This window comes from Purpureocillium takamizusanense, chromosome 2 (assembly GCF_022605165.1).
Source record: "Purpureocillium takamizusanense chromosome 2, complete sequence".
In the NCBI taxonomy this organism is placed as follows: Eukaryota; Fungi; Ascomycota; class Sordariomycetes; order Hypocreales; family Ophiocordycipitaceae; genus Purpureocillium; species Purpureocillium takamizusanense.
This window is the reverse complement of record NC_063069.1, coordinates 1,874,904-1,895,377: the sequence shown is the minus strand read 5'-3', so window position 1 is coordinate 1,895,377 and position 20,474 is coordinate 1,874,904. Positions and strand designations below refer to the sequence as shown.

General features: G+C 58.5%; 7 protein-coding genes across 9 annotated transcripts; 2 read left to right on the top strand and 5 right to left on the bottom strand.

Moving 5' to 3' along the window:
- Positions 1-397: 397 nt before the first annotated feature.
- JDV02_002395 (uncharacterized protein) lies at positions 398-2,464 on the bottom strand. Its single transcript, XM_047983421.1, has 2 exons — positions 1,717-2,464; positions 398-1,641 (listed from the first exon to the last, which is right to left on the bottom strand). Exons 1-2 carry the CDS (start codon positions 2,089-2,091, stop codon positions 772-774), a joined length of 1,245 nt encoding a protein of 414 aa, XP_047839392.1. The 5' UTR covers positions 2,092-2,464; the 3' UTR covers positions 398-771.
- A 1,661-nt stretch (positions 2,465-4,125) lies between these two features.
- JDV02_002394 (uncharacterized protein) lies at positions 4,126-6,049 on the top strand (the record flags this gene model as incomplete). Its single annotated transcript, XM_047983420.1, has 3 exons — positions 4,126-4,391; positions 4,453-4,740; positions 4,798-6,049. 3 exons carry the CDS (start codon positions 4,126-4,128, stop codon positions 6,047-6,049), a joined length of 1,806 nt encoding a protein of 601 aa, XP_047839391.1.
- Positions 6,050-6,097: 48 nt separating this feature from the next.
- On the bottom strand, positions 6,098-7,704 carry JDV02_002393 (uncharacterized protein). 2 transcript variants are annotated; one of them, XM_047983418.1, is made up of 3 exons: positions 7,191-7,704; positions 6,840-7,097; positions 6,098-6,735 (listed from the first exon to the last, which is right to left on the bottom strand). In XM_047983418.1, the coding sequence occupies exons 1-3, from the start codon at positions 7,530-7,532 to the stop codon at positions 6,481-6,483; spliced, it is 855 nt and encodes a 284-aa protein (XP_047839389.1). In that variant the 5' UTR covers positions 7,533-7,704; the 3' UTR covers positions 6,098-6,480. The 2 variants fall into 2 exon arrangements, with proteins under 2 accessions (XP_047839389.1, XP_047839390.1); XM_047983419.1 differs by having other exon boundaries at positions 6,098-7,097.
- A 2,740-nt stretch (positions 7,705-10,444) lies between these two features.
- JDV02_002392 (uncharacterized protein) lies at positions 10,445-11,373 on the top strand (the record flags this gene model as incomplete). Its single annotated transcript, XM_047983417.1, has 2 exons — positions 10,445-11,221; positions 11,293-11,373. The coding sequence occupies 2 exons, from the start codon at positions 10,445-10,447 to the stop codon at positions 11,371-11,373; spliced, it is 858 nt and encodes a 285-aa protein (XP_047839388.1).
- Positions 11,374-11,613: 240 nt separating this feature from the next.
- On the bottom strand, positions 11,614-12,847 carry JDV02_002391 (uncharacterized protein). Of its 2 annotated transcripts, XM_047983415.1 has the most exons (5): positions 12,430-12,847; positions 12,344-12,352; position 12,281; positions 12,053-12,222; positions 11,614-11,989 (listed from the first exon to the last, which is right to left on the bottom strand). In XM_047983415.1, the coding sequence occupies exons 1-5, from the start codon at positions 12,793-12,795 to the stop codon at positions 11,702-11,704; spliced, it is 834 nt and encodes a 277-aa protein (XP_047839386.1). In that variant the 5' UTR covers positions 12,796-12,847; the 3' UTR covers positions 11,614-11,701. The 2 variants fall into 2 exon arrangements, with proteins under 2 accessions (XP_047839386.1, XP_047839387.1); XM_047983416.1 differs by having other exon boundaries at positions 12,281-12,352.
- Positions 12,848-13,054: 207 nt separating this feature from the next.
- JDV02_002390 (uncharacterized protein) lies at positions 13,055-14,617 on the bottom strand. Its single transcript, XM_047983414.1, has 2 exons — positions 13,937-14,617; positions 13,055-13,818 (listed from the first exon to the last, which is right to left on the bottom strand). Exons 1-2 carry the CDS (start codon positions 14,303-14,305, stop codon positions 13,267-13,269), a joined length of 921 nt encoding a protein of 306 aa, XP_047839385.1. The 5' UTR covers positions 14,306-14,617; the 3' UTR covers positions 13,055-13,266.
- A 291-nt stretch (positions 14,618-14,908) lies between these two features.
- On the bottom strand, positions 14,909-17,330 carry JDV02_002389 (uncharacterized protein). The gene is made up of 3 exons (XM_047983413.1): positions 16,395-17,330; positions 15,372-16,333; positions 14,909-15,317 (listed from the first exon to the last, which is right to left on the bottom strand). The coding sequence occupies exons 1-3, from the start codon at positions 17,306-17,308 to the stop codon at positions 15,157-15,159; spliced, it is 2,037 nt and encodes a 678-aa protein (XP_047839384.1). The 5' UTR covers positions 17,309-17,330; the 3' UTR covers positions 14,909-15,156.
- Positions 17,331-20,474: the final 3,144 nt, after the last annotated feature.

The window sequence follows — 20,474 nt, the reverse complement described above, 5'->3', positions numbered from 1 at the left end:
TGCTCCTGGGTAATTTGATTGCCTTCCCCTCCCCTCTCGGCACGAGGACAAAAAGCGTTGCCTTGCTGCTGAGCTGAGCGGGATGATGCGGGCACACTGTTACGTGTGCCCGCGGCGAGAACATCACCCAGGGAGATATCGCTGAGGTTTGAGGACGGGGCACGGGCTCAGGTCCCAGCGAGGCTAAATGGGCGCCCCGCCGACGTGTGCCGCCGACGACTGTCATGACGGAGTTGACTACTAGCACGCGGGCGCAGCCTCATGAGTTGAGATCTGGCTAGTACTCACTGGTTGACGATGACGCCCCAGTGCGCAACGCAGTCACTCGGATTTGCGAAAAAATGCGGCCGGCCAACAATAACAACAACCAACGAGTTGAGCGAACAACTCCAGCGATACTAGATATTACAGTCATTGCGTGGCCGCTTTGCCCGCGCCCACCTTCCTCCACAACGTAATCCTCGCTACCGACGTGAGATCACATACCTGGGAAATCATCAAAGTCCCGACAATGAAAGACCCCGCTGTCCCGAAAATTCGACCTCGCTTAATGCAACAAGTTCCCAACGCCTCGCCAAACGGGTATCATCGTATCGCGACACGCCCCTCTGTCCATGAGCGCATCCTTCACATACCGATGCGCCGAGTTAAACTCCCCTACCCATCCGTCCTTCCCCAGTTGGATATCTTGTTTATACATACGACATGGACCGTAGTGCGTCGCGACCACGCGCACCCTTGATAGAGGAGCCTGCAGGTCCTACTCAGTCGTCAGACGGTCTCGCGGTGGGCCTCGCCGAGCCGCTTCACCCAGTGTTGCCGCACTCGCCAGGGCATCTTACAGAACACAAGCGCCCTGTGTTCGTCACAGAGGACCGTCTCTGCAATCTTGACCTGCAAGTCTAGGTCCTGTTCGGCAAAGTCCTTGAAGAACAAGTCGAGCGCTAGCTCCTGCCACAGCGGGTGAGCGCGCGGCTTGGGTGGCTCGATGCTGTCTGGACTTGGTTTTGCCCCCGGAATGGGCCCCTCCGGCCCGGACAGCGGCGTTGTGTCTGCAGAGCTAGGGGCGATGCCCGGGAGTGCGGAGATGCTCAAGGTGGAAGACGTCGCGGGTAGCAGAGAGTCGCTGTGCAAGGAAGTGCGTCGTCTCTTCTCTGGCGACGAAACGGGCCGTGAGGTAGCTATAGCGGGCGTGCTTGATGAGGATGTCATCGGCGGCTCGAATGGACCATCGGTGCCCGGCGGCAGGGCGCGCTTCTTGGCCTGGTTTGCCGACTCGTCTGGCGGCGTCAGCGCACTCGGTTGCGCAGATGTGGTCCCCCGGGGCGGTAACGCAGCCGAGGTCGGTCGCGATTGCGAGGCGGTGGCCGAGGGTGCGGAACCGGTCGGCGTCTGGCTGAGCGAGGCGCGCTGCCTCTCGGGGCTGTCGGACCCCGGGCCGTGCGCCGTGTCCGTCTGGAGGTTGATGATCCCCGTGCCGGGCATGTCGGATTCGTCTCCGGGCTGGCCGTCGGTCCGCCGTCGCGGCTTCATGATGCGTTTTGGGGCGCCGCCTGATCCGATTACATCGGGGTAGAGGATTTCCATAAAGTCTTCGTGGTCAAAGGGCCGGCCACGCAGGGCCCTCGAGAGCGGTTCTTTCTGGTGGAGGACAAGGTCAGCACCGGACGAGGTCGGGATCGGGGGCTTCTTGGTGCGCGCGCAGCAACGTCGTACCTCGATGTGCGCCCGCCATGCGTCCTCGGTGGCGGTGACGGTCCTCGTGATGGGACTGTACAGAAACTCGGGATCCTCGCGCAGACCGCGCCAGAGGCGGAAGCGCTTCCTCGCATTATCGCTCTTGTTGATGAGGTGGCTCTTGGCCGGGTAGGCGCCATGGCTCTCCTGCAGTGCCTGGGCAGCGCGCTCCCAGGCCTCGGCCTTGAAGCTGCTGTTCTCGCGCAGGCCCAACTGGACGCTCTCACAGAGGCTGCGGAAGAAGGTGGCCTCGTAGGCGGGTGTCCAGCTGAAGCGCGGGGCGCGGCGGTCGCGGTCGACGCGAGTCGAGCCCTGGCCGTCCGGGCCGAGCATGTCGACGTCGTCCTCGGACATGACGGCGGCGGGGACGCGGACGCGGACGCCGAACGGACGGGCAAGCAAGCAGGGCCGATAGGAAGGTAGGTATTGGATAAGACGGGATGAGGGCCGTTCGGGCGAGCCTCCTGTTTGGGCGAGATCAGCACCTCAGCGACCCTAAGGGAGGGCGCGCCAATGCAGCATGGCCTGGGCTCTGTGTGGGTGTGCGCGCGCGCGCGCGTGCGACTGAGATTCGATGGAGGACAAGGCAGGCCCAAGAACTAGGAAATTACACGGCGCAAGCCAGGCGTGCTTGTGTGAACCTAGGTAGGCGCCGAACGAAAGAGAAAGAGGGAGGGCAGTTTGCAGACCGTCTGGCCCCGATTGCAGACGGACCGCGAGCCTGCAGTCATCAGCGGCCGAAGCAGTAGCAGAGGCAGCAGCGGGCAGTACTAACCAGCCAGACCCGACGCCCGGGCTCTTGGGGGCGGTCCATGCTCGCCAGTGGGGAAGAGTCGAGAACTCTGAGGTGTCACGTGGACCCATTGGACCCTGGGCAGTGACCGGGGCTCGGGCGGCAGACCTGGGAGAATGGGAGAAGAAGTCGGGGTTTGGGGGTTGCAGTGGGGCGCACGGGCGGGAGTCGCCCTCGCGAGCAGCAGCACTCGTACCTTCCATGCAATCTCACACCGACCTTTCTGCGTTTTGGTTGCGTGAACTAACTTATTCCTGTCACCATCCAGTTGCGCGCCAAATGTTGTTTTCCACCTGCCGTCCACTATCCGTCGCGGCATCCGACCCAACGACGGGACCCCTCGTATTCGCGCAAATCCACATCGAAACGTGCGGGACCAGGCAGCATGTCAAGCAAGACCTGGACGGGGAAGCATGGGCTTGCCGACACGTCGCAGATCGATGCTGCGCTGCAGCGCGGGCCGGGGCCGCCTCCCCCATTGTTGGTTGAGCACGCGCGTGCTTCGTCTCAGATCCTGCCAGCATTTGACTTCACGCGGACAGGGGATGCAGCGAGGCGCGAGCGACGCTTCGTTGTGCAGCATTTCCACCCGTGCGCATGCAGGTCGGCGGTTGCGCATGCATACGAAGTATAACTACTCTGTATACCCCATGCACATCGTGGCTGCCACCCGCTGCTGCTAATAAGCTGATCATCTGACATCTGCTGTCAAGGTCATTCTGTTGCCAACGTATAATGCTGCATAATTGTCAGCGTTTGACATTGAGGACAAACACCCACAATGCCTATTTGCACTCTGAGTTGACAGTGTCGGCGTCGAGCCCGCTTCGCCATTCGAAACCTTGTGACGGGTCCATGCTGGGAGTGTCATCTCTACTTTCCCTCATCATTTTTTGCTGGCAAATCACACACTGCGGATGCTGAGCTGGAGCGTGACGCGACACTCTCCACAGCAGTCACCCATGCGAACATTTCCAGCCCTCACTCGCGCCAGCCCCAGGTCATCTTGGTGCAGCCATCCCTCAATTCAGTCGTACTTGCTCCATCCTCCGCAGTCCGGACCTGACAGCCCCCAAGTTCTCACTCATGCAGCGTCACCGCTCAGTTTGGCAACGCCGAAAGCTCCCCGCCTCGAGCATTTTATCAGATCATCAGATAAGATCTTTCATGGGCAGATCACTTGCCGATCCCTCCCCAGTCTGGGCGGTGGATCAGTGACACGCGCCCATTTCAAGCTTCAGGCTGCCACTGGACTCCAGTGAGCCGTGGTACAGCAATAACCGTGTTAACTAACCGTACATATGCTTGCTCATTCGGGCGGCCCTGGCGCGTGCGATCCATGGTAACCGAAGCGAGAGCGGAATGGAATGTTCACCTAGAGCGTCGGGGGTGCAAGGCCGCAGGAATAGTGGCACCGACTTGTTCTCACGACATGCGGACTCCGCTCGGCGAACCGTCGGATATAGGCGTACTTGTATATATCTGACACCGTCTCGCTTGGGGCGCTGCCGCCGCCTGCAACCCGTCCACGACACCCTGTTTCTTTCTCCGAAAATTGTGACACGAATTGTCAAGCCGGGGATGAGACTCTCAAAATGCTGTCGCCCTCTGCATCCAGCGAAAATCTTACGCAAACGACAGACCCTCGACCGAGTGACCCCCTGCTCGGCTTCTCAAACGCGCAGAGGAGGAGGGGTCGATCGCCTGGCCGCACGAGGGTAACCTTTGCGGCCGAAGAACCCAGCGACAGCGATGTCGATGCGACGGGCAATGCATTCGATGAGCTTCAGGCAGGAGTGAGGAGGGTCGAGGCGACCACGACTGTGTGGTCCAAGACCCATCTCTTCGCCGCCTACGCCAAGTGAGCGAATTTCACCTAGCGGTCCATGGTCTGCGGGAGTGCGCTCGCTGATGCCTGCCAGCATTTGGTTCATCTACTTCATCATATCCATAGAGGAAGTTGTCGTTGGGACCATGGAGCCGTTCGTCACGAGCGCGTTCGAAAAGCACTCGCTCACGGCTGCTGTCGAGGTCATGTCGAGCATCATTGGCGGTCTGACCAAGATCCCCATCGCCAAGATCCTCGACACCTGGGGCCGGCCGCAGGGCTTGGCGTTGACGCTGTGCGTTTGGGTCCTGGGGCTCGTCATGATGGCTTCATGCCAAAATGTTGAAATCTTTGCCGCAGCAAAGGTGTTCAGCTCCGTCGGGTAAGTGTTGCTGGCCGCCGAATTTCCGTTGTGGGCGCTCCGTTTACACCCCAGCAGATCCCAAGGCGTGACGTATTGCCTCACCATTTTCATCGCGGACACCTCATCGCTGCTGAATCGCCCGTTGATGCTAGCGTTTGCGTCGTCTCCTTATGTGATCACGACCTGGATCGGCGGCCCCGTGTCCGAAGCCATCTTGAACGGACCCGGCTGGAGATGGGGCTTCGGCATCTGGACCATTGTTACACCCATCGTCGTTTTGCCACTGTCCGCTCTGTTCTTCTGGAACGATAGAAAGGCTGAGAACGCCGGCATTATCGAGCGACGTACCGGCCATATCACGCTCCGGGATATCAGGAAGTATGTGATTGATGTGGACTTGATCGGTGGCCTTATCCTGGCTGGAGGCATGGCCCTCTTCTTGCTGCCGTTCAATATCTGGTCTTACCAAGCCGAGCAATGGCGCTCACCTCTCATCATCGGAATGATCGTTTCTGGCAGCGCACTGATTGTGGCATTTGTTCTCTGGGAAAAGTACCTGGCCCCCGTCAAGTTGGTGCCCTTGAAGCTGCTCATGGATCGCACCGTCTTCTCGGCAGGCATCATGTTTATCTTTGTGTTCGGCCAGTCGTCCATCTGGGGCAGTTTCTTTACTTCGATGCTATACGTTGTATGGGACACGAGCATCACCGAAGCCACCTACATCCATAACACCTATCGCGTCGGCTCGTGCCTAGCCGGCATCATAATCGGCCTCATTGTCCATAGGGTCGGGCGGTATAAGTGGATCGCGGCATACTACTCTATACCGCTGACCATGCTGGGCGTGGGGCTGTTGATCAAGTTCAGACAAGCCTCGGAACCGCTCGGCTACGTGGTGGTATGCCAAATCCTCGTCGCCATCGCCGGCGGGCCGACCGTCCTCGCGGGCGAGATGGCCATGATGGCGCCGTCTGACCACCAGCATGTCGCCGTGCTCATGGCCATCCTCAACCTCTTCTGCAGCGTCGGAAGCGCCATCGGGTCGTCCGTGTCCTCAGCCATCTGGACGGGCACCTTCCGGCGCGAGCTCGTGAAGAACTTGCCCCCCGATGCACCCATTGATGAGATCTATGGTGACCTGGACAAGCAGCTGTCTTACCCCGTTGGGTCGGTCATCCGCAACGGGATCGCGCGGGCCTACTCCGTCTCGCAGCGATACATGCTCATCACCAGCGTCTCCCTGCTCGCCTGTGCATGGGTTTGCACGTGGTTTTGGCGTGACATCAAGCTCAAGCGCGTCAGACAGGTCAAGGGAACGGTGGCATAGGGGCCGGCCGGGGTGTTGGTTTCACGCGATGCGATGCAACGCAGGTCGGTCCGAATAGTGGCATGTTTCGAAAGAAGGACGTTGGCTTCTGCTGGTTGCGGCAGTGAAGGCCCGAGTAATATCGACCAGTATTTGCAGCATCAGCACTGGATGCATCTCATCGCAAACCAATGTATCTCGCACGGGCATCGTATGCAGCAAACTGTCCTATACATGACTTGCACGTGGCCGCACACCAGTGCAGCGTGCGTGCCGTGCGACTTGCCGACTTGTAGCATTAACCCTTTCGCAGCGGCAGGACATGGGTGTTCCCGTTTGGTCTTGGCCGTTCTAGAAGATGCACGGCAAGGACTCTCGTCACACCGTCCGGGGGTGCTTCGGTCATCGCACGCCACAACCCCCTTGGGTGCTGGTGACTAAAGGCCTCTTTGTTACACCTGCGTCTGGGCCATAGTATTCTCGGCTTCCTCCTTCCACTCGTCGCGCCATCGCGTTAGCGGCGGCCGTTCTTTTACAATATCGCCGACTGACCAGAGCATCCTCTTCTTGTCCGTCTCCTCCGACACGTCGTTGTCCGGGCAGATGATGTAGAACTTGTCCTGGGCCATCTTCTTGTATAGGAACCCGGCGACCTGCTGTGCGCTCCACGCGCCCGCGGGCTTGTCTTTACCCGTGATGGCGCCAGTCTGCGTAGCATCACGCGTCAGTCCCAAACAGAACCTGTTCAAGAATGATGACGACCTTGCATGCATCGCGTGAGTTTCAAGTGGAGGGATGATGGTGGACTCACGAGGCCGGTATAGGTCCACCCCGGAACAAGAAGATGGACCGTCGTCTTCTCGGCTCTGAGGTCGAAGCTCAGGTGCTCACAAAGGGTCTTGACAGCGGCTTTGGATGCGTTGTACGCGGGATTTCCCGGTGGGTTCGTGATGCCTTGCTTGCTTCCGGTGATGACGATCGCGGCGGGCTTGGTCTTGGCTGCATCACGCACCACGGGCAGCAGGGTGTTGACTCCGTTGACAACACCAAAAATGTTGGTCTCGAGCGTCTACGTGGCTCCATGTCAACTTGGTCGCCGCACGCGCTTCCGGCGGCAAAACCCCCTTATGCTGCTGAGGGGGTGTTGAGGCGAGCCACATACCTTTCGAAAGTAGTCACCGTCTCCCCACGTCCCTCGCGAGCCGGTGCCCGCGTTGAGGACCAACAGCTCGATGCTACCAAAGGCAGAGACGGCTTTGTCCCTAATGGCATGCCAATAGTCCTCCTTGCTGACGTCGGCGAGGATCGAGGTCACCACCGCCGAGGAACCGTCCGCGCCAGACACGTGCTGCTCGGCCTTGCCCAGCGCATCGGCGTTGCGGTCGACGAGAAGGACGTTCATGCCCTTGTCGTGGCATAGCTTGGCGATGGCGAGTCCGATGCCCGAGGCGCCGCCGGTTACGAGGGCGGTGGACCCGGCGGCGAAAACGTCGGCGGCCGGCATTGCGAGGAGTACTCTTGCTTGGCGATTGTACTTGTGTTTCGTGCTTGACTTCTGTACTGTACTGTACAAAGTACTTACTGTGCCTGTTGTGCAGTTGTACGTACAGTAGTGTTCTAGCTGCTGGACAGAGTTGAAAGACTACGAATGTGTTTCTGGGTTGTGAATGCTGAAATTAATCTGTGACGTCGTCGGTTTGGTGGGGTTTACATGCAATGTCAGACCTTAAGTCCGGCCGAGTCCGTCAAGAATCGATGCCAGCATGAACGACCGGCCGGGACTTCCGACTCTGACATATGGAAACCGAAGCCGAAAACTACGTCAATCGCCTCCGGTGTCAAGTTCTGTTCTACGACACAACCTGCAAAGATCTCTGCTGAGCCTGGTAGGATTGCGGTCCATTCATGGTCCGTCCATGTGCGTGGTGATCTTGCGTGTAAGTGAGCAGGCAGCGTTGCGGGGAAACCACAGGCGGCATGTCGCTCGAGCCACAACCACAGCCACTCTATTGCGGGGAGGGTCGCGGTTCGCGCACCCGGCCGAGTAATAAAGTGCCCATCTGCATGCCTCCGCTCCTCTATTTCGGTGCCGGGGGCCACCAGCCTTCCCCGTGCTCTCCACCACCTGCACCAGGATGCAAGACTGTACCCTGTTCCGTTGCACTTCGATCAGCTTCTACAGCGTCATCGCAAAATGTACATGATGCACACAAAGCTGCGCAGCGCAGAAGAGCACTTGATAAGTCTCACAGGAAGTCTTGAGGCGTGCTAAAGGAATTAGGGTTACATTGAGTGGCCGCGAGGGTACCTCCATAACGGGCATATCACAAGATCACATGCAGTTAGACTCACAAGCCTCTGCCACATGCTCCAGCCAACACACATACACACACGCGCGCGCACACATATCTGTCAAAGTACTGACGCGAACGCAGACTCTTGGCAGGACTGGCTTGGAGTTGTTCTCGAAAGTCGCACAAAGATGGAAACACTTCCCTCCGTGGGCGGTGCAAAATCCAACCACACACAGTTGGTCGGCGATATGAGCGGCGAAATGCCATCTTCCCAAGCCCCCCGTCCAAGCGTAGGGTGGGGTCAGAGCAGTCGCTTCATCGCATCGGGTGCCACCGCCGGAGTGAGCTTTGCCCTTCTCTTCTATGAGCTCCGGCGGCCCGGTCCGATTCGAGCTTGAGGGCAACAAGAGCGCTCATCGCAGAGATGCACTGTCATAATGTTGTAGTGGTGCTCTACTTCGTACTTGGCGAGTCCAATATTACTATCCCATTTCGCTGCAGACCAACAGCACCAAAAAGTGCCACGGCTTTTCCACCCCCAGCCCTGACGGGAACCCAGACTATGGCCAGAAGAGGCTCTATTGCCCGTGCCAGGACGGGGGTGGTAGACATTGCAGCTCATAAAACGGAAACGCAAGCGGCCAATCGTCTCAACCAACCTCACTCACCAACTCTCAAAAAGCAAGCAGCCAGCAAAATGCTAGTCAACAAGTTGTCGCCTGGGGGTACCAGTCCGGTGGGTCCAGCCTGGTGGTGCTCGGCGCTGTCACCAGACACGTTCTGGATTTGAGCCCGTTGGAGAAGACACCAGACCTGAAGCGTGACTGTGCACGATGCCTCCGCACGAGGAAGCCGACTCAGCGCTGGGCTGTCTGCTGCTCCTTCCCTCCTTCCCCCAGCAACTAGCGGATCTCTGCATGTGGGGAAGATCGACGCCCGCCCTGGGCGCCTGCCGGTACTTGGGGCATCATGACCTTTTTGAACTGCCCGCTTTGCTTGCCTCGTCGACCGTACATGTACTTCCGTCATGCCTGATACAGGTGAGACATTTGAAATTTCTTCACCGTGGCCGTTTTCCTCGCCAAGAGAGAAGCTGTCGAACTTTGCCACTCCGCGGCCCTTTCAGCGGTCCTCACCAAGCGCACCCTCTGATCACTCTCAAAGCTGCCTTTCAAGTCTGATTGGACTGGACTGAATGGGCATGGCTTTGCATCCCAAGATTTGGGGCTTCTGGCCTTGACGAGATCGTGCAAACGCCAGTCCAATCGTCTTTCCACGGCCCGTTTGGCCTTCCGGATCCCTCATTTGTAGAAACTCTTGTTGGGTGTTAACCAACCAATCCCGAAACGAGACGCAGCTCCCTACTATATGTCCCAAAAGGCAAGTGTTTAAGTCTGCAACTTAACGCCGACAACTGGCATACCTAGTGTACACCTCCTGCACACCTCTTGACACCACACCACGCCAGATTCCATATTCTAGTGTCTTTCCCCATAACTCTAAAACGTCGACGCACGTGGACTTGGCACCACGACATTCGGCCCTTCGCCCTTCGGTCAGGAGGAGCCACAGTTCCTGCATGCCCGGAGTAGCACTTTCAAGAAAGAGAGCGAGCCATGCCCAACCTTTTTGTTCGGCACTACTGCTGTGCTGCACCCTTCATGCACCCCAGGTCTTGGTCCTGTGGCCGGTCACTTGGGGCGGGCTGGCCTTCCTCGGAGCTGCAGTATGGAGGCCTGCCACAGGCACAAGCTCGAGAAACATGACCCGGATTCCATACCACCGTGATGTCTCCGACGAATGGGTGCTGTGAGACGCTCCGCTTCTGAGCTATCCCGCGGGAACTTGAGTTAGAGTGCGTAGACGGAGTTAAGGGCCTGTGCTCTGGTAGAGCTTGCACCCCCGGCACCACGCGGTCATCCGCTTTGTTGGGTCACCATGTCACCTCCTTGGTAACCTCTCTGTCTCTTTCAGACAGCGCATATAAATATGAAAGAACATCCCCCATCATCTGGTGATGCCCCCACCGAGACAAGTTCCTTTTCAATAGCCCGGCTTTGGGTTGCAGTTTTGCAGACGTTGTCTTCTCTGTATATATTAAACCTGGTACATATCTGCAAACATGGTTCAGTTCAACTTTGTGGCCCTGTTTGCTTTGGCCTCGTCTGCCCACGCGTGGGGCGGCGTCAACTATGGCGGTTTCAGGATGCTATGGCAAGAAACTTTTGATGGAGGTTCTGGGTCGCGCCCAAACGGCGGAAACTGGAATACCATTATGGGCGACCTCGGATACAACGGCGAACTCCAGACCTACACCGACAGCAACAGGAACAGCCAGCTGAGTGGCGGCGCCACCCTGCAAATCGTTCCCTGGCGCGACGGGAGCAAGAAGAACGGCTGGTCGTCTGCTCGCCTGGAGAGCAGGTACACCTTTGCGCCCGAGAACTGGAAGCTCACCCGCGCCGAGGCCCAGATCCGCTTCGGGGGCAACAGCGTCAACAACAAGCAGGGCATCTGGCCCGCATTCTGGATGCTCGGCGACTCCGTCCGCCACGGCACGCCCTGGCCACAGTGCGGCGAGCTCGACATCGTGGAGACGGTCAACGGACGGCTCACGGGCTACGGGACGATGCACTGCGACGTGTTCCCGGGCGGCATCTGCAACGAGGGCACCGGCCTGGGTGCGAGCATCGGCTTCCCCAACCAGGACTGGCATACCTGGCGCATCGAGATTGACAGGCGGCCGCAGACCTGGGAGGGCGAGACCGTCACCTGGTTTTTGGACGGTCAGCAGTACCACCAAATCTCGGGCGGCCGCATCGGGAACCATGACGTCTGGCGGTCCGTCGCGCAGAGCCCCCTGTTTTTCATCCTGAACGTCGCTGTCGGCGGCGCCTGGGTAAGTTTCCCAACATCAATCTCTCATCATTGACCTCCAAAGTGATCCGAAACATGCTAACGCCCTAAAAGCCTGGTTATCCCAACGGCGGTACTCAGGACGGCTTCGGAAGTATGATGGAGGTTGCCTACGTCGCCGTCTACTCTACTTGAGATGGCGTTGGCGACGCCTCCCTGCCTGGAGTTGGCCACCAGTCGTGCGTGGCGCGGGGCCCCCTTCACTTCTCGTACATATCAGTCGCTTCCAATTGAACATAGCCACCCTCGTATATAGGCACAGAGATGGACGTATCTAAAGTTGTACATAGGCACTATCGTTAAAATGTATATAGCAAGCGTTTGTCTTTCGAATCTGGTGTCAGCAAGTAGCTAGGCGAAAAGACTGGGAGTGATCTCCGCGCTGGGTCACCGACACCAGCACAAACACATTGTTCATCTAAGCGCAGGGATCTAGTCTATACATGTAGGCGTTGCACTCCCACTAAGCGCCGATAGCTTTGTCAATGGCTGCCGCTAACTGGTCCATTTCCCCCTTGTTCTTCTCCTGGAGGTCGTACACCGTGCGGAGCTCGTCCACCATGAAGTCTTTCAAGGGTGCCCGCTTGGCGGCCTGGTAGTCGTACACGGCAATGTCTTCAAAGCACCTCGCTGCAATTCTTTTGTGCTGTTCCGAGAGGATCACGGCCTCGAGGATGACGCTATCGGCACCGTAGTCTGGCTTGACCGCCAGTTTGTGGATGACCGTGACTTGGTCCGGGTAGGTGATGGGCTGTTTAAATGATGAGTTGGTGTCAGACTCCAAGTTACCTCACGGGCTCGTCAAGTCACCTACCAGCTTGTAGTCGGTCTTGATACTTCGGAGGATCAATCCAATGCTCCTCGGCGTCATGAGTTCATCCCATTGTTGTCGCTGAGCCGGTTCTGCCGTGGCAGCGTAGCTCGTGACCCAGTTCACGCGGGCAGACTCAGCGTATCGGTTGTAGATGACGTTGTTTACGTGGCCTATTCGCTCTTGGTTGGCTTGATCATGATGGTGTGTCTTCTCGTCGTGGTGACTTACCCTGCCAGCTGTCAGTGTCATTGGCCGTTTTCAACGTGTCATGCAACGCTGTCTCAAACCTACCATGACATCCTAAAGTCCCAGGCGAACGCATCGCTCTCGTTAGCTAGTGCTCGTGTTGCGATTGTACTTTGGGTTTTGTTGCCCACCATGTCTCCCCAAGCCACCGAGTGCTTGTCCAGACCGCGCCATCTGGGCTCAGTCAGGAAACCCTCGCGACCAGCAAGCAAGTCCACCCATTGTCTGTCCAGACGATCCAATTGCTCCCGCAGCGGAGCGGCATCATTCTCACTCTGAGCTCGAGAGAGGCTCTGCTTTATGCGACTCCTCAGGTCGCCCAGCCATCGCGGGTTGAGCACCGCCGACTTCGGCTCCGACTCAACCGAGTCTCGATTTGGATTTCGGGCGGCTGCAGCGCTGGACAGATGACGTCGTGAGGGACAAGGCGCAATTTGAGGGAGCGCAGCGGCCCTCAATTGAGAACGCCGAAACGCCTGTTGTAATACCGATCGCATATTTCCCGATGTGCACGTCCTTGACCACGAGAAGTTCAATCCGAGGTCATCAGTCGGCTCTTAAAGTTAACACAGAGAAGGCGCCCTTCGGTTCAACTCGGCATTGGTGAACTCGGCTCCTTAGTCATCGGCCAAGCCCGCTACCCTATACCATTTGATACCAATTTGAATTGGCCACTGAAGAGACAATAAATATTGTTCTCGTAGTTAGCAAACTTTTGAGACGCAAAGACACTGTTTTAGTTGGAATTGAAATGAAGTCCCGGGCATTCAGGTAGTCAAATCGTGCGTTACGGTGCAAATAGGGGCTCCAGATGGCTAAACTCGTGGCTCCACACGCAGTGAATGTACGAAGTACATACCGGACCAGACCGTGAGCATCATGTTTCCAAAGCGATCCGACACATGCACACCTTCCAATTTTGTAAGGCTGCTTCCCAGCGACAAGACAAGAGGGATGGTTGCGCTCAACTATGCAGCCTGCGAGTAAGCCTCCTTCAGAGCCTCGTCCAGTTCTGTCCGCCCATGCACGACGTTCACATTGCTATAGTCGACCTTATCGGCCGCCATGACACCGCCCTCAAGGAAGCTCATAGACATCTCGACCCAGTCGCCAACACTGTCCGGCGGAAAAACTTGTGAGTAGAAGCCGTGCAGCTCGCTCTTCTCGACGGGCTTCACCGCGACCTGCTTGCCCATTGCCCTGGAGAAGGCGGCTTGAGCGTCCAGAGGCGTGTACTGCCGCGGCCCGTGCAGCTCGAAAATGTACGGCTTCGAGGGCGGCGGAGAGGCTTCACGGAGAAGCTCGGCGGCCAGCGTCGACCCGATGTCCGCGACGGCCACCATGGGAAGTTTCCAGTCGAGGGGCGTGATAGTGGAGAAGATGAATGGCTCTGGTGCCTTGAGCGTCTCCATCCCCATGGTCCAGTTCTCCATAAAGTAGGCGCAGCGGACAAACGTAATGGCCGGGACGTTTGTTGTGGCGAGTACTCGCTCCGCCGCGTTGTTTGTCTTGATCTCACCCTGCGGCGTGTTAGTATCTCTCTCTGTTCGTGCTGCGCGCGACGCCCGAGCTGTCAGGGAGACGTGGAGCGGGTGGTGACTAGGGGGCGGGAAGTGGTGTTCTTTTTTTTTCACTGACCACGCCCTCACTCAACTGCGCCCCGACGCTGCTCAGGAGCACGAGCCGCTGGACGCTGCCCGCAGCTTCAACGGCGTCTTTGACATTCTTGGAGACCTCCTCGGCGCGTTTCACAATGTCGCCGCCGTCGAACGCCGGCGGCGTAATGGTCAGCACGGCGTCCGACCCCGTAAAGTCGAGCGTCGTGGGGTCCGAGACGTCGCCCTGGAGCGCATGGAAGTTGGGCTTCTCGGCAAACTCCTTGGGCACCTTGGCGAGGTTGCGGTACAGGGCGTGGATGTCCACCGAGCCGGGTGGTGCCTGGGCCAGCAGCGAGCGGATCACAGCCGCCGCGGTCCGGGTGCTGGCTGGCGCAATCGTGACGTGCATTGCGGCGAGGCGCTGTTCAATGATGCGCTTGTTGGCCGGTCGGTTTCCCTGTGTTGTATGTACGCCTGCCTTGAATTGCTCACCTCTACAAGGGATGTATGTATGTTGGTGCAGGAGGTGCAGATAACACGACGGTTTGTGTGAGCAATGATCAACCGATCGAGTGAGTCCTGCGACCCCGGCCCTTTTGCCTTAAATAATTGCCCAGACAAGCTGCAGGTCGTATTTCGTACAATTTAGTATCGAACGTTGAAAGGCAGTGGATGTCGCCCGCTTCAGCTACGAGCGCGCGGCGCCGCCACGGCTTGGCTTCACTACCAAGCCGTTCACAATCCGCACTCGACAGTTAGGCGCGTAAACTACGGGGGCCTTGGCGAGGTGTCATGTTGCTGGCCACAGAGTTTGGGGTTAACGTTGGTGGGGATCGTCGTGAACGGCCTCCCGCGACGTCATAAAGACCGGCACAGTAGCCGGATGATAGGTGGGGGGCCTCGGAGACATTCACTACGACGTAGACTATCCTTGCCCCATTCAATCTGCATGCTGAGCCACGTCTCCGATCAGGCATGGCCATTGCTTCGCCCAACATGAAGACAGTTCAAAAGCTATTCGACGGAAATCTCGGGTATTCATTGTATGTCACTCGCCTTGGCACGTAATATCGTACATGTGCATTATCCAACTCGTATCCCCAACCACACATGCAGCCCGACTCCAGTCTCAGAAGCAGTAAGAATGACACAATGCCCCAATGCCATATAAATGCTTAGGTATCCAACAACAAAAATGTTCAAATTTTTTTCAACGGAAAAATGACAGCCGGAATACACAGCCTGCCCTCTTGGTGGCGATCACTTCTTCGCCAGGTTGGCCATGCTTGGCCGCCGGCTGGCCGACGGCGTGCCCCGGGGGGTTTGCCGGGGAGTGACGCGAGACTCGCCGAAGAAGCGGTGCTGCTGGCTGTATCGTCTCGCGTAGTCGGGGCGGGCACCCGAAGCAGACGCTTGAGAGCCTAGCAAAAGAGTTAGTTTGGACTTGGATGTGCTTGCGAATGGCGGCAACGTACCTCGGCGCTCGTCTGGGTCGTACGGGATGCTTCCGCGGCGTCCTTCGTTGAGCTGAGTCTGACGCTGGTCGGCGAGCCTCTGCGCAAAGGGTGAACGGTGGCGAAGCACAGGGCCCTTCCAATAGATGATGTAGACAGCGACGACCAGCACGAAGGAAATGCAGAACAGGATCGTACTTGCGTACTCGAGGTTCTTGCCGCTCGAGGCGCCGATATTCGTGAAGAATGGAACCGCAGGGATGGTCAAGACACCAGCAAGGAAGTCACGAGCCCAGCCGTTGCCACCCGTCGCCGACGCAGAGTAGGGCCCGTAGGCGCAGATCATGTAGTCGATGGTGGCCATGTAGATGGCGTAGTTGGCAATACCGACAATGGCGACAAATATCATAGAGCCGATCCAGTGGATGGGCGGACCCTGGATGGTCCACGCAAAGCCGATGAGGCCAATCGGCAAGCAGGGAGCGGTATAAAGCAGGAACCAGAGGCGCGACTCGTATTGGGCACGCTCGTCGTTAGGCTTGGCTGCGCGCTCTTTGATGTTGCGCTTGATCGCCGGGATGAAGAGCAACCAAGCAATGACGTAGCCAATACCGATGGGGATGAAGCTGAGGCCAATCTCAATGGTGGTGAAGTGCCACTGCTTGTAGACGAGCGCAAAGGACTGAATGAACATGAAGATGAGGGCGTCGGAGAAACCGGAGAGCAGCGAGAGAACCAGCACGATGGGCTCGGTGAGGAACATCTTGAAGGGCCGAATCCAGGTGGTGATGATTTCTTGGGCGGAGAAGCGATCGCGGAAGGGAACCAGTTCATCGGGGCCCCAGATGTTGGCACTGGGGTTCTCCTTTCTCCGGCGCTTGGCGATGCGGTTCATCATGATGGTGGTACGGGTCTCGGGAACGGTGAGGAAGTGGACGATTTGAACAAAGCCGCCGAGGATGAGCTGCACCCAAATGGACCATCTAAAGCGTCGCCGCCTTTAGCAATTTGAAAACCTAGAGTGATTAGGGGGTGACCACATACCTCCAGTCCAGATACTCCTCTGTAAAGCCTCCGATGATGGGCCCCAAAACGGAGCCTCCAACGGAAGAGAAAACGACGTAGGCAACGGCGTACTGCTGAACGTCCGCTTCCCACAGGTCGGCGATCATGCCTAGCGTGACGGAACCGCCAGCCGACGAGAGACCGCCGAGCGCGCGGCCGACCATGATGGAGGCAAAGTTGGGCGCAAGCGCGACAGGGAGCTGCCAGATGTTGACGAGGAACAGCGAGAGCTGCAAGACGGGCCACCGACCAAACTCCTCGGACCAGGGGGCCCACAGCTCACAGCCAAAGGCGTAGAGCACCAGGAAGATCATGGCACCGCATCGGGCGGCCTGGTCGCTGACGCCAAACTCCTCGACGATGCCGGGGATGGCGTTGGAGTAGAGGGACGTGTTGAAGTTCATGGACACCTGGACCCAGAAGATGACGGTCAAGATGTACCACTTCTTCCACGTGGGGAAGCTGTAGCCCAGCTCCTCGTAGCAGTCGTCTTCCGTGATCTCGTACTTGTCAAAGGTGCCGACCTTTTCCATTTGCGCGCCGCCGGGCGTGTTCTCGGCCGAGTCGGAGCCGCTGCCGGTGGCGCCGCCGCCATGATGGAGGCCCGTGGCGTCGTTGTTGTTGGCGCTGGGGTTCTCGTTGCTGTGCGATGCCTTGAGCATCTCGTTGGCGAGGTCCAGGTCCCGCTGGTTGATGACCTGCGGGGGGTCCTCGGAGAAGTGCGTGGCCGGCATCCTGGTGTGCTGGGACGCTTCACCGCGTGTAAGAGGGACCAAGCAAGCAGGCTTGTTGTCTTGGGAAGGGGGGGGGGGGGGACCCTTCTTGGTTCTACGGCGGCGGGAAGGGGCACGCGAGGATCTGATGGAAGGAGAACAGGAGAAGGAGCACAACATGATGGGAGGGGAAATAGGGGACCAGCATGCTTTTGTATCTTGCCTACATGCTACTACCTTGTTAGCATACACATACCCCCACGACCGTCAATGGAGCGTGAGTGCGCACACTTGCTCTCCTGTCCTCGTCCGTGAACGTGGGAATTGCCCCAAACCCCCCCCGAACCGGCGGAATTGTCCATCCTTTCCCTCCCTCCAATCCGCCATGCGCGCGGACGGAGAGCGAGGCCCACTTGGAGCGCCTGGAGAGGCGTGCGGCCACCGGTCGCATCCACCGGGGGCACTGACATCACTCACACCCCAGTGTCATGATGGATGGATGCGCCGTCTCCTCGCTCTCGGTGCAACCGAAAGCAAAAGGCAGGCACACACCCACGCGCGCACGCACGCACACGTCTCGTCTCTGGCTGGCTGGCTGGCTGGGGCTGGCTGGCTGCCCACGGGGAAGAGGCGAGGAGGGGATTCAAGGATTGTCCTGTCTGGAGTATCCCTAGCAACGATCGCCGGTGTTGGGCCTTGACCCCCCCCCTTTGTCCATGTCTCTGATGGCGGCGTCTGAGACAGACGACCAGCAGTTCGCCGCAATCCACTGCCACACGCACACCCACGCAACCGTTTTCATCGCGGCGGCCGGCCCAGATGCCAGGCCCAGCCAGGCCCAGCCAGCGTCCCCGGCGGAACCGACACAGACTTGACAGAGAACCCCACCGCGACCGGCGCATGTGTGGAGGGGTCGTGAGACGCCTTCAGGAATCGTGCCCTGGATGCGTGCTGTCTTGGAATGGACAAAGTCCATGTTTCTGGCGCTGTCCCCTGACGGCCTTTGCCCATTTCGGCCTCGGGTCTGGACCCGTCGGTCGCTTTGTGTCGCTGCGGACAAAGACGAGCAGGGAAAGAAAACATTTTCCGCATGTTTACGAAAGTGGTCCGCCCTGCTCGAACCGAACGGCATGGTCACGGACGCTGGCCGCGCCTCGGGGCGAGAGGACAGAGAGGGCTTGCTTCAGAGGGGCAACTCACGATGCTCATCGTGCTCAGCGCCCCCCATCCCCCAACGGAGGCGCCGGCAGGCAGGGGCCAACGGCGGGGACGAGCGGCGGCGGACCGCAGCGACGACGACGACGACGACGACGTCGACATCGATGTCATCGTTCGGCCGGAACACGGCACTTACTGCCAGCCGCAAGCCAAGAAAATCGCATCTTCGATCGGACGGGAGGCGAGGACGCCACTTGGCCCCAGGCCCCTGCGCGCGCAGCCAATTGCGAGCCTGCCGCAGGATGCGCCACGCCCGGTATTTGCAAGGACTTGCCCTGAGAGAGCTGCTGCTTCAACTACCAAGTTAGTGTATTTTGGCCCGGGGATGCCTGTAATCCTTCTGCCTGCGGCGGGTCGATGGGGCGGGCTCATGTGCGATGACGCACGCGGCAGGACTTGTTGCTCCGTCGCGCCCAATTGTCATGAAGACGATGGAGCTCTCTCTCGGTCAGCTCACCGGCTCCATCTTTCCCTTCCATCGACGAGACGAGGCCACAAACTTCTGCTCACCTAGGTGGCCCGACAATTGGCTTGCAAGGCTTGTTCGTTGGTTGGTTCCGTTCCCCATCGTAGGCAAAGGCCGCTAGAACGGGAATGGCTACATTGTGACCCCGTACGCACTGGAGAGGAGAGAGTCCCATGGGGAATTTGCAGCATGCTCCCAACTCAAAATTTTTCTCTCGTTGGCATTCCCACTAATACCCTCGGCCGTCTTTGTTAGTCTTGCATCATGGGCAAAAAAAAAAAAAAAAACTCGTTTGTTGCTGCGCAGAAGTGCCACCGCCGCGGGTCTGTTCCGCGCCTCTTCTAGCACCGTGACAGGAGTCGACGCAGCTTCGACGCTCGGAATGCATCAATTCATGGCTGCCTAACATCGCGTCCCGGGGGGACGCTTGGGTTGAGACGCAGAGGCAGCGCATTTGCGATATCGTTTCATCACCGCACAGGTCTCGAGAGCGACCTTCCTCATATCTACAGAGTCATTTGATGCTGCGGTCTGGTAGTAGGATCCCTAAATATTCACTCGTTCACACGATACCATGTTCTCGTTCCACGGCGCTTCATCGGCGGGCGACGTTTTTGCTGCGCCCACGGCTGTGTCCCTTCGGTCCGCATGGTCAGCTAAAGGGTGAGAGACGCCGGTGGTAGTGCAGGATGGATGCCTGCCCCCCCCCCCCCTCCCCCCTGACTAGACAGACACCAGTTCTGTCGTGCTAGCCAAGCGTCACACGAATGGCAGATACTGCTTGTCACGAGTTCGAGTTACGTACGAGAGCGGCAATGTATGTATTCCGTACGTCGTGCCTGCTACGTGGAGGGTGGCGTTGCCTAGGTGCCGTGCGCGCTGTGCGTACGTACATACATAGTTCACGATGATGATGCCGACCCCCCCCCCGGGCCGTGGCCGCAGCAAGCCACTGCCGCCGGGTGATCCGCCGCCACGTCGCGCGTCGTCAACCTGGCCGCCCGCCCGTTGCAGATTCACTGCTATTACTGCTAGTAGCGGACGGGTGGGGCGAGTTGCCGGCAGACAAAGTGCAGGGCAGCAGGCCGGCAGGGCCAAGCATGCCAAGTAAGGAGCTCGCCCGCCCTCGGGCAGGCCAGGACCGCCTTGGGATCCATGCCCAGGTGTTGTGGGTCGAAAACGACCGCCCGACGGGAGGCGCCGTCTTGGAAGCCAAGCCCGTGACAGGCGCAGGGAAGTGCCAGGCTGCTGGCCAAGCTCAGTCAAGTTGAAAGTGCAGACGCTCTCTATTTGGAGCCATGGACTGCGAAGACTGTGATCAAGTCCCATAAAAGCTAACATCGCCGCCGATTTCAGTTGCACGGCGTCCGGGGCGACGCCAGCTGCTAGGGACATGCACCCTGGCCATCTGAATGACATGTGCCACTTTGCCCGCCGGAAATGGAAATTTGGCCATCTAGAAGCATCGAATGTTTTCGTTGACATGCGTGTCTAGGACGTGCTTCAAGCTTTGCGAGCATCGTACGGAATACACAGCGTCAAGTGCCGTGCGCGTATAGAAGTGAGCATGGCGTTGCGTTACGTTAGGCATCAGCATGCAGAGAGGCCGAAACTGTCGCAACTTGGTGTCTACACTACTTCTGAACACAATGAAGCTCACCG

Excerpts from the sequence above, each read along its gene's own strand:
- JDV02_002395 (XM_047983421.1), bottom strand. The coding sequence starts at position 2,091 with ATGTCCGAGGACGACGTCGACATGCTCGGCCCGGACGGCCAGGGCTCG. Across the intron at positions 1,642-1,716 it reads CATGGCGGGCGCACATCGAG|AAAGAACCGCTCTCGAGGGC; the intron begins GTACGACGTTGC and ends GTCCTCCACCAG.
- JDV02_002393 (XM_047983418.1), bottom strand. The coding sequence starts at position 7,532 with ATGCCGGCCGCCGACGTTTTCGCCGCCGGGTCCACCGCCCTCGTAACC. Across the intron at positions 7,098-7,190 it reads ACGGTGACTACTTTCGAAAG|ACGCTCGAGACCAACATTTT; the intron begins GTATGTGGCTCG and ends GGAGCCACGTAG. Across the intron at positions 6,736-6,839 it reads GGTGGACCTATACCGGCCTC|ACTGGCGCCATCACGGGTAA; the intron begins GTGAGTCCACCA and ends GATGCTACGCAG.
- JDV02_002391 (XM_047983415.1), bottom strand. The coding sequence starts at position 12,795 with ATGCGATCGGTATTACAACAGGCGTTTCGGCGTTCTCAATTGAGGGCC. Across the intron at positions 11,990-12,052 it reads TCAAGACCGACTACAAGCTG|CCCATCACCTACCCGGACCA; the intron begins GTAGGTGACTTG and ends TCATTTAAACAG.
- JDV02_002390 (XM_047983414.1), bottom strand. The coding sequence starts at position 14,305 with ATGCACGTCACGATTGCGCCAGCCAGCACCCGGACCGCGGCGGCTGTG. Across the intron at positions 13,819-13,936 it reads CGCAGTTGAGTGAGGGCGTG|GGTGAGATCAAGACAAACAA; the intron begins GTCAGTGAAAAA and ends AACACGCCGCAG.
- JDV02_002389 (XM_047983413.1), bottom strand. The coding sequence starts at position 17,308 with ATGTTGTGCTCCTTCTCCTGTTCTCCTTCCATCAGATCCTCGCGTGCC. Across the intron at positions 16,334-16,394 it reads GAGGAGTATCTGGACTGGAG|ATGGTCCATTTGGGTGCAGC; the intron begins GTATGTGGTCAC and ends GCGACGCTTTAG. Across the intron at positions 15,318-15,371 it reads CGACCCAGACGAGCGCCGAG|GCTCTCAAGCGTCTGCTTCG; the intron begins GTACGTTGCCGC and ends CTCTTTTGCTAG.